This window comes from Mauremys mutica, chromosome 14, assembly GCF_020497125.1.
Source record: "Mauremys mutica isolate MM-2020 ecotype Southern chromosome 14, ASM2049712v1, whole genome shotgun sequence".
In the NCBI taxonomy this organism is placed as follows: domain Eukaryota; kingdom Metazoa; phylum Chordata; order Testudines; family Geoemydidae; genus Mauremys; species Mauremys mutica.
This window is the reverse complement of record NC_059085.1, coordinates 26,519,748-26,532,611: the sequence shown is the minus strand read 5'-3', so window position 1 is coordinate 26,532,611 and position 12,864 is coordinate 26,519,748. Positions and strand designations below refer to the sequence as shown.

Sequence of the window (12,864 nt, the reverse complement as noted above, 5' to 3'; positions counted from 1 at the left end):
CCCTTCTCCCCCTTCCTGCCCTGCACAAGTGCTGGCCAGAATCCTAATGGATACCACAATCCTTACTCCATGCTGGAGCTTGCGTGAGTACTAATTGTCTGAAAGGTGCAGGGTGGATCAGAGCTGGCCAGGGTTGGTCAGAGCTGGTTGTATGGGGATATAGCAGGACGTGAAAGCCTTTCCAAGAGTGGTGGAGTTACTGCTTCAGACTGAGTACTCCAGGAGACCCAAGTAGAAAATCAGCCAGAAATGTTGGGAGTCCAAGTAGCATCTCTGTCCCTCCACATCCCAGCACATCCAGAATGCATGGCAGAATCTTGCCCTTAATTAGATAGTTTAGGCTTTGGAGATAGTGCTGCAAAATGTTGACTATTTTACTGAATTGTTAAAACAAAATGTTTAGTAGATGACAGAGTCCTAACTGACTACTGCAATATGAAGAAATCACAAGATAAATGTCAATAATAAATAAGTGGAATGCTCTTAATCTCGCCCAGTCCCATCTCCCATCAACAAAGGGGACATTTTCCAGGCTTCAGTAAGCACAGTCCTCTTTAAACCTTGAGTCTTACAAGTGTCTGAATCTGTGTCAAAAGCAGTATGAGCTTACATGCAAGTTACAGACTCTGCAGTGGAATTCCCAGGTTACCACTGTCAAATTCTGACTTTTATGCATCAGCTTAAAAGTAAAAGTTGCTCAGAGCAAAGATCAGGAAGGGATTTTAATGGTGCCAAACTTGTGGTTTGTCTGAACACGATGTCAAGACTTCTTGACAGTCCTTATAATACCTAAAGGTAATATGTGTCTTTACAATTTCCTACCTTCCGTCCTTCTAGTGAGCCAACAGCTGAGGGAGAACTAAACATCCCTCAGGTAGTTTGGCCATGAAAAGAGCTGAAAAATTCTTAGTAGTCCTCTGCCTGTCCAAATAGGGCTAATCCAGAATCTAAAGACTATGGTTCTTCAGAACATGCTCCCCTTTAAAAAAAAAAATATTCCAGACTCTTAAATGGATGTTATCAAGGCTGACAGGCACACTAATCCATTATCCTCTTATTTCTTGTATCTTTTTGCAGTGTCCACATAATTGTTTAATCTTATATGTGGTTATTTCTTTAAAAACAAATGCTTCATTGTAGTACCGTTTTTTGTTAGAAAATGAGTGCCAGCACTCATGATGTTGTGAACCGCTCTTCGTCAAAACAGAGCATATGTTCAGCAAAAGAAAAACAGGCTTCCTGTTTAAGTTTACCAGGGGATATTGTAAAAATTTAGCATTATTTTTAATTATGAAAAATTCTTTCATAGAGGGTTATTATTTTACATCTGCAGTCTGTGTAGCCATTGCGTACATTTGGAGATGAACATAAAGCCAAATTCTGCCGTCAGGTGAATGCATGCAATTTTTATTTAACTCAGTGGGACTGTATAGGTGCAAATGAGAACAGAAGTTGTCCCAATGTTTCATGATCAATCCATGCTTTATAGACACAGTCCAAAGACCTGAATCTGAAGTACTGAGCACTTTGCAGGTGTTGCTCAGTACCTAAGAGGATAAGTCCCCAAATTCCTTATCTTCCTTCCAAAACCTGTTCTTTTGTTCTCTATCTACATTCCAGGTGAAAGCTTTCATTTTGGTTTATCTTGACGTTGCTGATGCCTTCCTGAATCTAAGGTTGAACTTCAAGCAGTTCTTGTCTGATGTTGGCTCTGTTACATAGATTCCTTGTGATCATCTGTAATTTAGTTCCTCTAAAGACACTAATCTGCAGTTAATTTTATGCTCAATCATGGACCAATGCAGAGATACAAATCAAGATGATGTTGTCCTTTTAATGCTTTGTTTAAATAGATTTACAGTCCAGTATAAACTCATAATTCTTAGCCTGGAGCTCTCTCTCCCCATAATTATCCTATTCCTCGATTATGAGTTGCTTTAAGCTACCACTCCGTTTCATTTGGTCAGTTTTCTCCTTCTGCTTCTTCAGAGACCTTTCTTGATGATTTGAACTCTTTTGCTCCTATATTTAATGCTTAAAGTTGTCAGAGTTACAGTTCATTTGGTTTTCTGATGCAGAGCTAAGACAATGGCCCTGGAGTTTTGAATAGCTGAGCTAAACCAGAATCATTTAGTTCCCTTATTGGGTTGCATATTAAATGCTACCCCACCAATGCACCAATGAATACACACACACAAGTCAATACATGTAAAATGTAAGGGAAGTTTTGTCTTGAATTCAGTCTCTTTGTCTAGGAATATATATGGCCCTTATTGTCATGGTATCTGAGTGTGGCTGATTTCATCTTGCAAGTCTGGCCATGTTGGGACTGATTCTGATCTCAGGGTGACCAGATGTCCCAATTTTATAGGGACAATCCCGATTTTTGGGTCTTTTTCTTCTATAGGCTCCTATTACCTCCCACCCCCTGTCCTGATTTTTCACACTTGCTGTCTGGTCACCCTAATCTCAGTGAACTGAGTGAAGTTACTCTGGGCTTACACCAGTGTACTTTTTGTTTACTCATATTTTAGGTTTTTTATTTGAGGGGGGGTGTTTTTGTTTTTGTATTTTGAACAAGAATCCTAGTGTACTCTAAATCGAGTGAGAGCTCGGGTGGGAAAAACTGGTGATAATTTCACCAAGTGGAGGTTGAGGGATGACCCCAAATGTGATTGTGGAGAGCCTAGACAAACACTTGGGCACAGCCTGATACAGTTCCCTGTCAACATCTTGCACTCCTGAGGAATTCCGGTATTTGAGATAAGTGATAACACAAGGTCTTGGTTGCGGTTTTGGAGTGATAAGCTATGACGATGACCCATGTACCCTGGCCCCATGTATCATGTGTGTTACAGTATATCCTGACATTCATATGTCCATTCTCCGTTTGGTGTGCGTGTAGATAAAACGGTGAACTCCACATTTCACCCAAATCCTTGTTGAAGTTAAACTTTCTTTTTCCTAGAAGTTTGCAGGGGAAATCTACTAAAGGGAAAAGCAGAAAGAGTCTGTTAATTGGTTGATTTAATGTCCAACTTTTATTGTTTCATTGGTTAACAAGGTAGAATATCTCATCAGGTTAATTCCATTATTCATTAAACTATAAACCTCTACATTACATTTAAACAGTCAACAAATGCTGCTCTAAGACATAAATTCAGTTGTACATATATTTTAATTTGACTTTTTCATATGTCGTAATTTCTTATTACAATTCTTTTTAACAGCTACAGGAGTTTTGTTTCTGAAGATGCAGGCCCAAATACGTTGATTGCTACAGTCAATGCGATAGACCCTGATGGTGATGGCCTGACTTATGACATTGTAGCAGGGAATCAAAAGGGAAACTTTGTTGTTGACCCTCAGAAAGGTAATGATAAATTTGCCATTGCTATTCTGTCTGCAGTATTGAAAATTTTCAGTTTATTTGCAAACACCAGCACATTGAATTCAGTCTTTAATAGTTATCAACAGTAAAAATTATTTGGTGGGATATCCTGCTTTTGCTGAGCTGCTACAATACAAATAAGAGTATGCGGTAAAAAATAATCTAACTATTCTACCTTTACAATCCATCTTTCCGTACATAGGCGCTGACTTCCTGATTTCCCGGGGAGTGCTTGAACCCTGCTCCGTGCCAGGCCCGGCCCCTTCCCCACCCTGCCTCTTTCTGTCCCTGTTCTGCTCCCTCCACTGAGGGTGCCCCATAGACAATTGGTGCCTCCCCATACTGTGGGGAGCACAATCTAAAGGGACATCCCACGAATGGTCACATGTCATCCCCCACCAGCGACCCCATCTGCGCCCAGTCCGGGACCACTGCACTGTCTCTGACCCATGTTACTAGCAGGAGGGGAGCGCTCTGCACCTGCCTCCCTGGCACATTCCTGGCAGGAGAGAGCTCAGGCAGGGAGTGGGCGGGAGCTGATTTGTGGAGCCCGCTGGCGGTGAGAGACACTGGGTGAGGGAGGGGGATGAGGAGCCCACCGGTGGGTGCTGAGCACCCACTATTAATTTTCCGTGGGTGCTCCAGCCCTGGAGCACCCACAGAATTGGTGCCTTTGCCTCTTTAACTCGGGTTTAATGTATATCATTTTCCTAACAACTTTATAACATCCCTGGCTATTTGTTCACTGCATTGTCTGATTGAATCAGTCAACTGAGAGAGAATAGTTACCCAATCAGCAAACATATGCTGCATCCCAGTTCCATAGTTACCAAAGCATTCAGCCAAGGAATTGGAAAACATACCATTTAGGAAATTAATAACTTAGGTTGCTAAAAATTATATTCCAAAAATTGGTGTGGGATTTGAATTGCCACGAAGAGCTTTGAGCCATGTTCACTATTTCAATCTGATATTGAATATATGAGTGGCTGTTTTCTTGGTCGTAACATTCTTATTAAAAAGACAAAATGGTGTCAGAAAGCATAACCTGTATACTATGATGTGCAAAGATATTGCACTATACTGTCTGATTTAGCATATGCTGGTATAGAGGCATACTGTGCATGTTCAGATCTCATTGTGCAGTCCTGAAGTAGGTAAAAATCTCGTTGACTTGTTGGAATGGGCCAAATGAAGGACTGAATAAGGACTGCAGGGTCTGTGGTTTAGCATTATTGAAGACAGCATTTTATTGAACAGAATAGTACCATATTCCGTACTTATAATGCTAACGTAGCCTTAAATCCTCCTTGTTCTGACACTGTCCACTCACTTAGAGCTTGTTTGTGCCCAGAGAAGAAAAGGGCACAAGGAGTCTCCCTGTCACTTGTGCATCCAATGAGGGACCAGGCACAGTGTGGCAGTTCTTGTGCTCCCTTAGGTGAAGTTCTCCTCTGTGAAGAGAACCAGCATAAGTCTTACGTGTTTTATTAGTAAAGAACGAAGCTGAATGCAGGTTAAATTGAACAAGTAGAACTTTATTAAACCCTGTGCACTGCTCTGTCCATGTGGCTGCATTGCTTCTAGCCCAGCTCCTCACAATCCCTGTTTTCCTGCTGTTCCCTTGATAAAAGTCACTCCAGGAAACATGGGCTCTTTGACTCCATTTCCATTGATCATGATACATCTTCCTTATTTTATAAAAATTTTAATATAAACATTAAAAACATAGCTGGTGTCCAGAGCTGCATCCATGTTCTCTCAGACAGAGGTTGCTAACACATATCTGAATTGAAGTCTTCTCTTTACCACAGACGCAGATGGTTTCATAGTCTTTCAGATAGTTTGGTTTCCTCAACATGTGATCATACTGGGAGTGACCTATCTCTGTCTCCCTGTCACCTGTCTCCAAGTCTAGCAAACTGTCTGTCTTTGCAGTCTCCTTTCCGGTGAGCTTTGCCTCCAATGGTTTTCTGTCTTTCTGTTCTGTGATAGTCGCTGTAGCTCTGTAAGCTCTCTCTGGGCTTCTGGCTCATAAGTGCTTCCTGTTCCTTTGAATATATAGATTCCAAGGCCAGAAGGGAACATTGTGATCATACAACACAGAAAATAGAACTCCCACAAAATAATTCCTACTTCTTTTAGAAAAACATCCAATCTTGATTTAAAAATTGTCAGTCCTGAAGAATCCACCACCACCTGTGGTAAATTGTTCCAGTGGGTAATTACTCTCACTGTTAAAAATGTATGCCTTATTTCCAGTCTGAATTTATCTAGCTTCAACTTCTGGTCACTGGATTGTGTTTTACCTTTCTCTGCTAGATTGAAGAGCTCATTATTAAATATTTGTTCCTTGTGTAGGTATTTATAGACTGTTATCAAGTCACCCCTTAACCTTCTCTTTATTAAGCTAAATAGCTTGAGCTCCTTGAGTTTGTCACTTGTCTCTCTTCTGATGTCACCTCAGATGATGTGAATCCCACTGCACCCTTGCAGATCATTTAGCCCATTCCTTCTGGTGTCTCTCTAATGGCTGGATCCCCACAGGAGTGCCTGTCTCCAGGGCTGGTAGGTTCTTAGCTGACTTGTTGTACTCTAGTGCCTGCTTTTTCTGATTGTTGGCCATCTCCTCTCAGCGTTATCTCTATACTTCAGGCTGCAACAGATCTCCTTTCATTGGTAGCAGAGTTTTGTCCTTCGCCCCATCAGTGCCCGTGCTGGACTGTTTCGGCACTCCTGTGTTGGGGTATTCCTGTGTACCAGAATGCTGAGGATCTGAATCACAAAGCACAGTCTTGTGTAATAGTCTCTTAGCTGTTTTCATAGCTGATTCCACCTTGGCTGGGGAGGAGGTATGGTGCTTCGACTCCTATTTGCTTGCAAATTCCTTGAATTTTTCTGAGGCAAATTGGGGTATATTGTCAGGGGATACAGTGTCCAGAATGCTATATCTCAGAAAGTGGGCCTTCAGTTTGCCAATCACTGCCTTACTTTTTGTATCCCGAAGGGCATTGACCTCCCAAAAGTTTGAATAGTAGTCTACCGTAATCAAGTATCGCTTTTCATTGAAGGTGAATAAGTCTGCTCCCCCCCCTTTCCCGTGATTGGGTGGACAGCTCTCATATAACTAGCAGGTGTCACGTCCTACCATCAAGAAGTGTAGTTATGTATATGTTCCCAGCCAGTAAATATGCTCTTGGGCCTGCTTAAGGCAGCAGTCAGTGCTCAGGTGTGAGGTGTGCATTTTTTGTATGACATCCTTACATAATGAGGCAGGGACAACAGCCCTCTGCCCTTGAAATATAATTCCATCCTGCACACTCCTCACATCTTTAATCTGAAAATGTGGTTCTGCTCCGACTGGTACTTGGCTTTTGTCTTCTGTTAGTATCGCTGTCTTGACTGCCTGTGGTTGGATGTCCTTTTCTGTAGCCTCTTTGATTTCCATCAGCTTTGCTGTTGAAACTGGGGAGATAGTGCAGCATGTTAATGGATTTAGTATCCTAATTCCCTTCTCCCAACTCACTGATGCTGTGTATATATGACCTGCTCAGGGTGTCCGCTAACACCAGTAGTCATTCTGAACAGTATCTGATCTCTGTCTGATAGTGCTGAAGTTGAATCAACATGTGCTGCAATCTCTCTGGAGCACTAAGAAGGGGCTTTGCTATAATTGTCTCTAGGGGAGTGTGGTCTGATTGCACTATTATTGAGTTGCCATAGATGTACTAATGGAATTGTTCCACTCCAAATACAATAGTCAGAAGTTCTTTTTCTAATGGGACATACCCCTGTTCAGTCTCTGACAGGGCTCTGTCGGCATAAGCAACTGGCTGCTCCTGCAAAAAAAACTATACACAGTCCTTTCTCAGAGGTATTACACTGGAGTGTCAATGTTTCCTCTGTCTGGTAGTACTTCAGGACAGGGGAATCTGTTATCGTTTGTTTCAGCATGTTAAATGTTTACTATTGGGTACCTCTGAGCCTTAGTCAATATCCTGCGTTGTGAGCTGATGTATGAGTTCTTCTGCTGCAGCCACATACAGATAGAACTTGGACAGAAAATTTGTCATTCCAATAAAGTGCCATACCTGTTTCACATCCACTGGAGCTTGCATGGCTCTGACTGCCTTGATCTTGTTGGATTCTGCTTTTAGTCCCTCTGCTGTAAGCAGATGTCCAGTGTATGTCATCTCACACTGAGTCGCATTTTTTTCTGGCTTGAGTCTTATGTTCTTGTCTCAGCATCACGGAAGAAAAGTTTGTAGTTTTCTGTCATGGTCTCATTCAGTTTCTGTATCATTGCTCCCTTTGCCTACAATGAAGATATGTTCTGCAATTATTTTCATCCCCAGCAATGCGTCCAGTATTTAGGTGAAATTTCTCTGGAACATCTCTGGTGCTAAGCTTATGTGTATCGGCATGCTTAACCATCTGTACCCACCGAGTGGGGTTGCAAAGATTGCCAGCATTCTGAACTGTTTATCCAGGCTTATGTGCCAGAACTACAAAGATCACAGATTGTAAAGATTCTGGCTTTGGAGAGTTCTATCACGATATCATCAATTGTTGGCCATGGATAGTGACATCTTTACTTGCCTGATTCAGTGGCTTTGGGTGTATGGTGATGTATAATTTGCCTCTTGGCTTCTTTATCACCACTATGCTGCTTACCCAGGATATATTGGCCTCTACAGAAGCTGATATACCCCTGTTCTGCCGACTTTTGAGCTCCTTTTGTACTGGATTACATAGTGCCACTGGAATTTTCCTTTGTGGTAAGCACATATTCCACTCTGGGGCCTACTTCCACTTGCAGCTTTCCTTTGAGGCACTTGTCACGTTTGAAAACATCCCCATATGTTTCTGAAATTGTCTCTGTTGTCCATTAGACTCCTTTTGCTTCTTGCACTGCAGCTATACAATTCTGATGCTGTACCCTGATCAGATCCATAGCTTATATGGCTGTTTTCCCTTGTATGTGCTTACATGCCATCACCACAAACGTCAGTGGGTACCATCTGTTATATTTTGGGTTAGTTAATATGAGGTCACATTTTCCTACAGGCTGCATTAAGCTCTTATTGTGCATTATTAGATTGTATTTGCTCTTTATAAAGGGTGTGTTCGAGTCCAGTTCACCCTGAGGAATCACACTGTAGGAGGCCCCGCTATCCAGCTGAAATTGCACATGGCATTTCCTTTTTACTACTGATGCATGCACGGAAGTTGCTATTGTCCCTTGTTGCTTTCCTGAACCTAATATGCTCTCAGAGTCAAGAAGAGAGTCATGGTGTCACCACTACTGTCTGGTATGCCATTCCCCTTTTGTACAAATCTGACTGAATCCTTCTGAGACTTCCTGTGCTCTTGCATGCCTTGCTAAAATGGTTCAACTTGCCCCATTTCTTGCAATGCTCTCCTAGTACATGGCACTTCTCCCTGTTTACCCGCTCGTGCTGTTTCCCACAACAAATGCTTCTTGCTATGGGTGTGGTACATTGGCCGCTTGTTCTCCTTTGCTGTTGTCTCCCTGCATGTACTGATGGGGTTGTAGTGTCTCCTAGGACTTTCATTCTTTATCTTGAAGCTTCTGCTGCATGCCCCATGTCTAAGCATCTGTCTAATAAGAGATTGCCTTCCCAGAGCAGATGCTCTGCAGGTGGTGATTCCAAGTGCCACAGACTATCCTGTCCTGAATGAGTGAGTCTGTCAAGTAACCAAAATTGCCTGTAGCAACCAATGTGCATAAACCTGTCATTGGCATGGATGCATGTCCTCTGGAATAGTGATTGAAGCATGAATGGACATATGAATCTTTAGCGTATCTGGCACGTAAATATCTTGCGACGCCAGCTACTACAACAGTGCCATGCAAACACCTGTTCTCACTTTCAGATGACATTGTAAACAAGAAGTGGGCAGCATTATCTCCTGCAAATATAAACAAACTTGTTTGTCTGAGCAGTTGGCTGAACAAGAAGTAGGACTGAGCATAGGCGCCGACTTCCCTCTTTCCCGTGTGTGCTAGACCTCCCCCTTCCCACGGCCCCACCCCCACTCCACCCCTTCCATGAGGCCCCGCGCCATTCCCACCCCTTCCCCAAGGTCCCCTCCCTGCCCCTATTCAAACTCCTTCACATAATCCCCGCCCCGGCCCTGCCTCTTCCCTGCCTCCTCCCCTGAGTGTGCCATGTTCCCGTTCCTCCCTCTCCCTCCTGGAGCATGCTAACACTGCCAAACAGCTGTTTGCCAGCAGCCGGGCAGGAAGTGCTGGGAGATAGGGAGAGGGGCAGGGACACAGCACGTTCAGGGGAGGAGGAGTTATTGCAGTGCAATTAGTTTTTGTACATAATTCTACATTTGTAAGTTCAACTTCCATGTTAAAGAGATTGCACTACATTATTTACATGAGGTGAATTGAAAAATACTATTTCTTTTGTTTTTTACTAGGCAAATATTTGTAATCACAAACAATAATATAAAGTGAGCACTGCACACTTTGTATTCTGTGTGGTAACTGAAATCAATATATTTGAAAATGTAGAAAACATCCAAAATATTTAAATAAATGGTATTCTATTATTCTTTAACAGTGCGATTAATCGCAATTAATTATTTTAATCACTTGACAGCCCTAATTTAACCTGATTTAACTGCTGTCAGAATGTGACCCTGAGTCTTTGCAAACTGTGAGCTCTGTCAGCTGAGCACAGGGAAGTGAGCTGTCACAGATCCTTCCTTCTGTTCATTTCACTGTCATAGGGTTTCACTTAGCATGAAAGTTTAATTTCAATGCAAATAGTGTTTTTGCAATATTAATGTTACAGTTCTGAACATATTTCAGACTTAATAGAAATGTTCCAAAAAGATATGCCATGGAACATGCTGCAGGAAATTGCTGCAAATCTGGGGATTGAACCCATCCCAACTTCAGATAGGAGTTGGAGGCTCTTAGGGACAGAATTTAAAGGTATTTAGGCTCCTGAAGATGCAGAGGCATCTAGTGCAATTTTCAAAAGCACTTAACTCCCATTGATTTCAGTCGGAGTTAGGCACCCATGTGTTTCTGAAAATCCAAGTGACTATCTGCATCTTTATGTGCCTAAATACCTTCAAAAATTTGTCCCTTAGCACCTCAGGCCCAGTAGGTACATGTGTGAGAATATGTAGTGACTGCTTCCAGATTAGTGCTCTATTGTCTCTGGAAGTTAATCTAGGTGCGACAGCTTTCTTCAGTAATATATTTTGGTTTGGGTTAGTTTGATGAAATCAAACAGATTTATGCACTAGCCTACAGCGATTTAATTTAAGAGATAATGTCAAAGAAATAGTCATACCCTATTGTTACAGAAGTGCCAAGGTGAAGCTGAGCTATGTGTCAAAAATAAATGCAAAGATGAGACATTTGCAAGCAAAGTGAGTGACACTGATCCTGTGACAGTTTCTATTATGCCAGATAAATAATAGACATGACTGATGGATGTTGGTGCAAAAGAGTGGCAGCTGCTCACTGTACTTTCTCAGATTGGTGCAGTCTGATGTGCTTATATAATGGATCCTTCATATCTCTTACTCTGGCAGTCCCTTTGTGCCCTGCCTGACAGGTGATGCCACTGTGGGGATGTAAGGAGGAGCCGGCCATTTTGGTGGTGTTTAACGTGAGAATGCAGTAAATACACAATAACTACATTCATTGAAATAAATCCATATGAAAATAAGTAGTGCTATGGTATAGAAAGTAGCATACATTGTATTACATGTATAGTAATAAGTTGTATTGTCCCCATGTGGACAAATCCTGCCCCAGCCTCCACAGCTGCAGTGCAACCTCAGCAATCTCACTGTATAATAGGGTATCTGTGTGTCAGAATATGGGGGGCAGCTCCTCTGGTTCTCCCTGCCTTGTTTGTGAGGGCTGCATAAGGACCCACAGAGGCTATTCCAGACATTGTACTGGACTAGCCTCCATGGAGTGGCTCCACAGATGCTCTGTGGCCTTTTGGGGTCAGCCTCTTCCTACTGCATATCTACCCAGTGCCTGGCCTAGCTACCTGGGCTGGAAGTGACTTTAGGATTTGCCCTAAGGTACAGTACTGTTACCTGGTTGCAAAACGAAGACAGACCTAGCCTGTGGGTATTTGCAGCTGCCTTAGACACAGCAGTAGGCTATTCTATTATTAATTGGGGGATTTGAATATGGAAGCTGGCTCAGACTTCTGGGTTTCACTGGCAGAAATAATTTCACTCTAGGGGAAAAAAACGTCACTATCCCTCTAGCCAGAGTTAGGAGACTGGCAATTACAGTTTAAAGTTTAAAATTACAATTTAGAAACGGATTGAGGTAAATTGGTATAACCTCACCTCCACTTCCACCCCCGATGGTCCAAATCCATTTAAGTCAATGAGAGTCTTTCTGTTGATGTCAATGGGTTTGGATCAAGCTCCTCACATGGATGATATTAAATTAGATTAAGAATGTGTGTACATGTAGTTGCACCTGTTTAACTAAAATCACACCTTTAGTTAAATCAGTGCCACTTTGTGTGTAAATCAGACATAAGTGGTGGTTGTTCATGCTAGTGGTGCGGGAATAATAATTCTCAAATAGGAGAAAAACAAGAAAGACAAACAAAATCTATTGTCACTGATCTTCCAGGATTAATTCGACTTCGCTCGAGCCCACTTCCTAAGCTTCAGGGGACAGAGTACATACTTAATGTCACAGCTACTGATGATAATGCCTCTGGTGGGCCTCACTCTCTCACTAGTACAGCACTGGTCATCGTGGGAATTGATGATGTCAACAATAACAAACCTATATTTCAGAAGGTAAATACATTAGGTCATGTGTGTTATAACGTCAAATGATAAGGATTTAGTGAATAAGGGTTTAGTGGGTTCAGTATGTCGTATGTGAAGAGGTGCAGGCACAACTCCTAACCTTTTACTAAACAAAAATTGTCCTGTATGTAAAATGAATAGTTGTTTATATGCCACGAGCCTTATCTCCAGCCCAGATAGGTAATATCTTATGTACAGTAGACTTGCTATAATAATCAAATATGCTTCTATAAAGTATGCAGACTTCTTCCTTAATTGATTGGGAATTTGAGTCTAGATTTATGTTGAAGGACAGAGATTGAAAAGATTTTATCTTAAACTGTATTTTTAATTGAGTATTTATGTATTTTATTTCATTATTAATTTGTGTTATCTATTGTTACATCCTTCAATATCTCTATTAAATACTGAATATAAACAATGTAATGTAGATGTTTTGTTCATATGAGAGACTGCAGTATAAACTGACATTGCTTTTTCAGGAATGCTGATTAACTTTATTTGCTAAAACATTATGAGCTTGGTACTGTGCTCAGATATATGGGTGGACATCATTGCATATTTTGCATTGTCAGCTATTTTTCCTGTTGTCATTAAGGATCAGGTGCAGTTAGTATTCACCTATTCTT

General features: G+C 41.7%; 1 protein-coding gene across 1 annotated transcript in view; it reads left to right on the top strand.

The window, feature by feature from the left end:
- LOC123349371 (neural-cadherin-like) overlaps positions 1-12,864 on the top strand; it is a 109,796-nt gene that overhangs the window by 39,592 nt on the left and 57,340 nt on the right. Inside the window, exons 7-8 of the mRNA XM_044987382.1 lie at positions 3,231-3,373; positions 12,051-12,223. Of these exons, the coding sequence (XP_044843317.1) occupies positions 3,231-3,373; positions 12,051-12,223 (316 nt within the window). The remainder of the gene's footprint in view (positions 1-3,230; positions 3,374-12,050; positions 12,224-12,864) is intronic.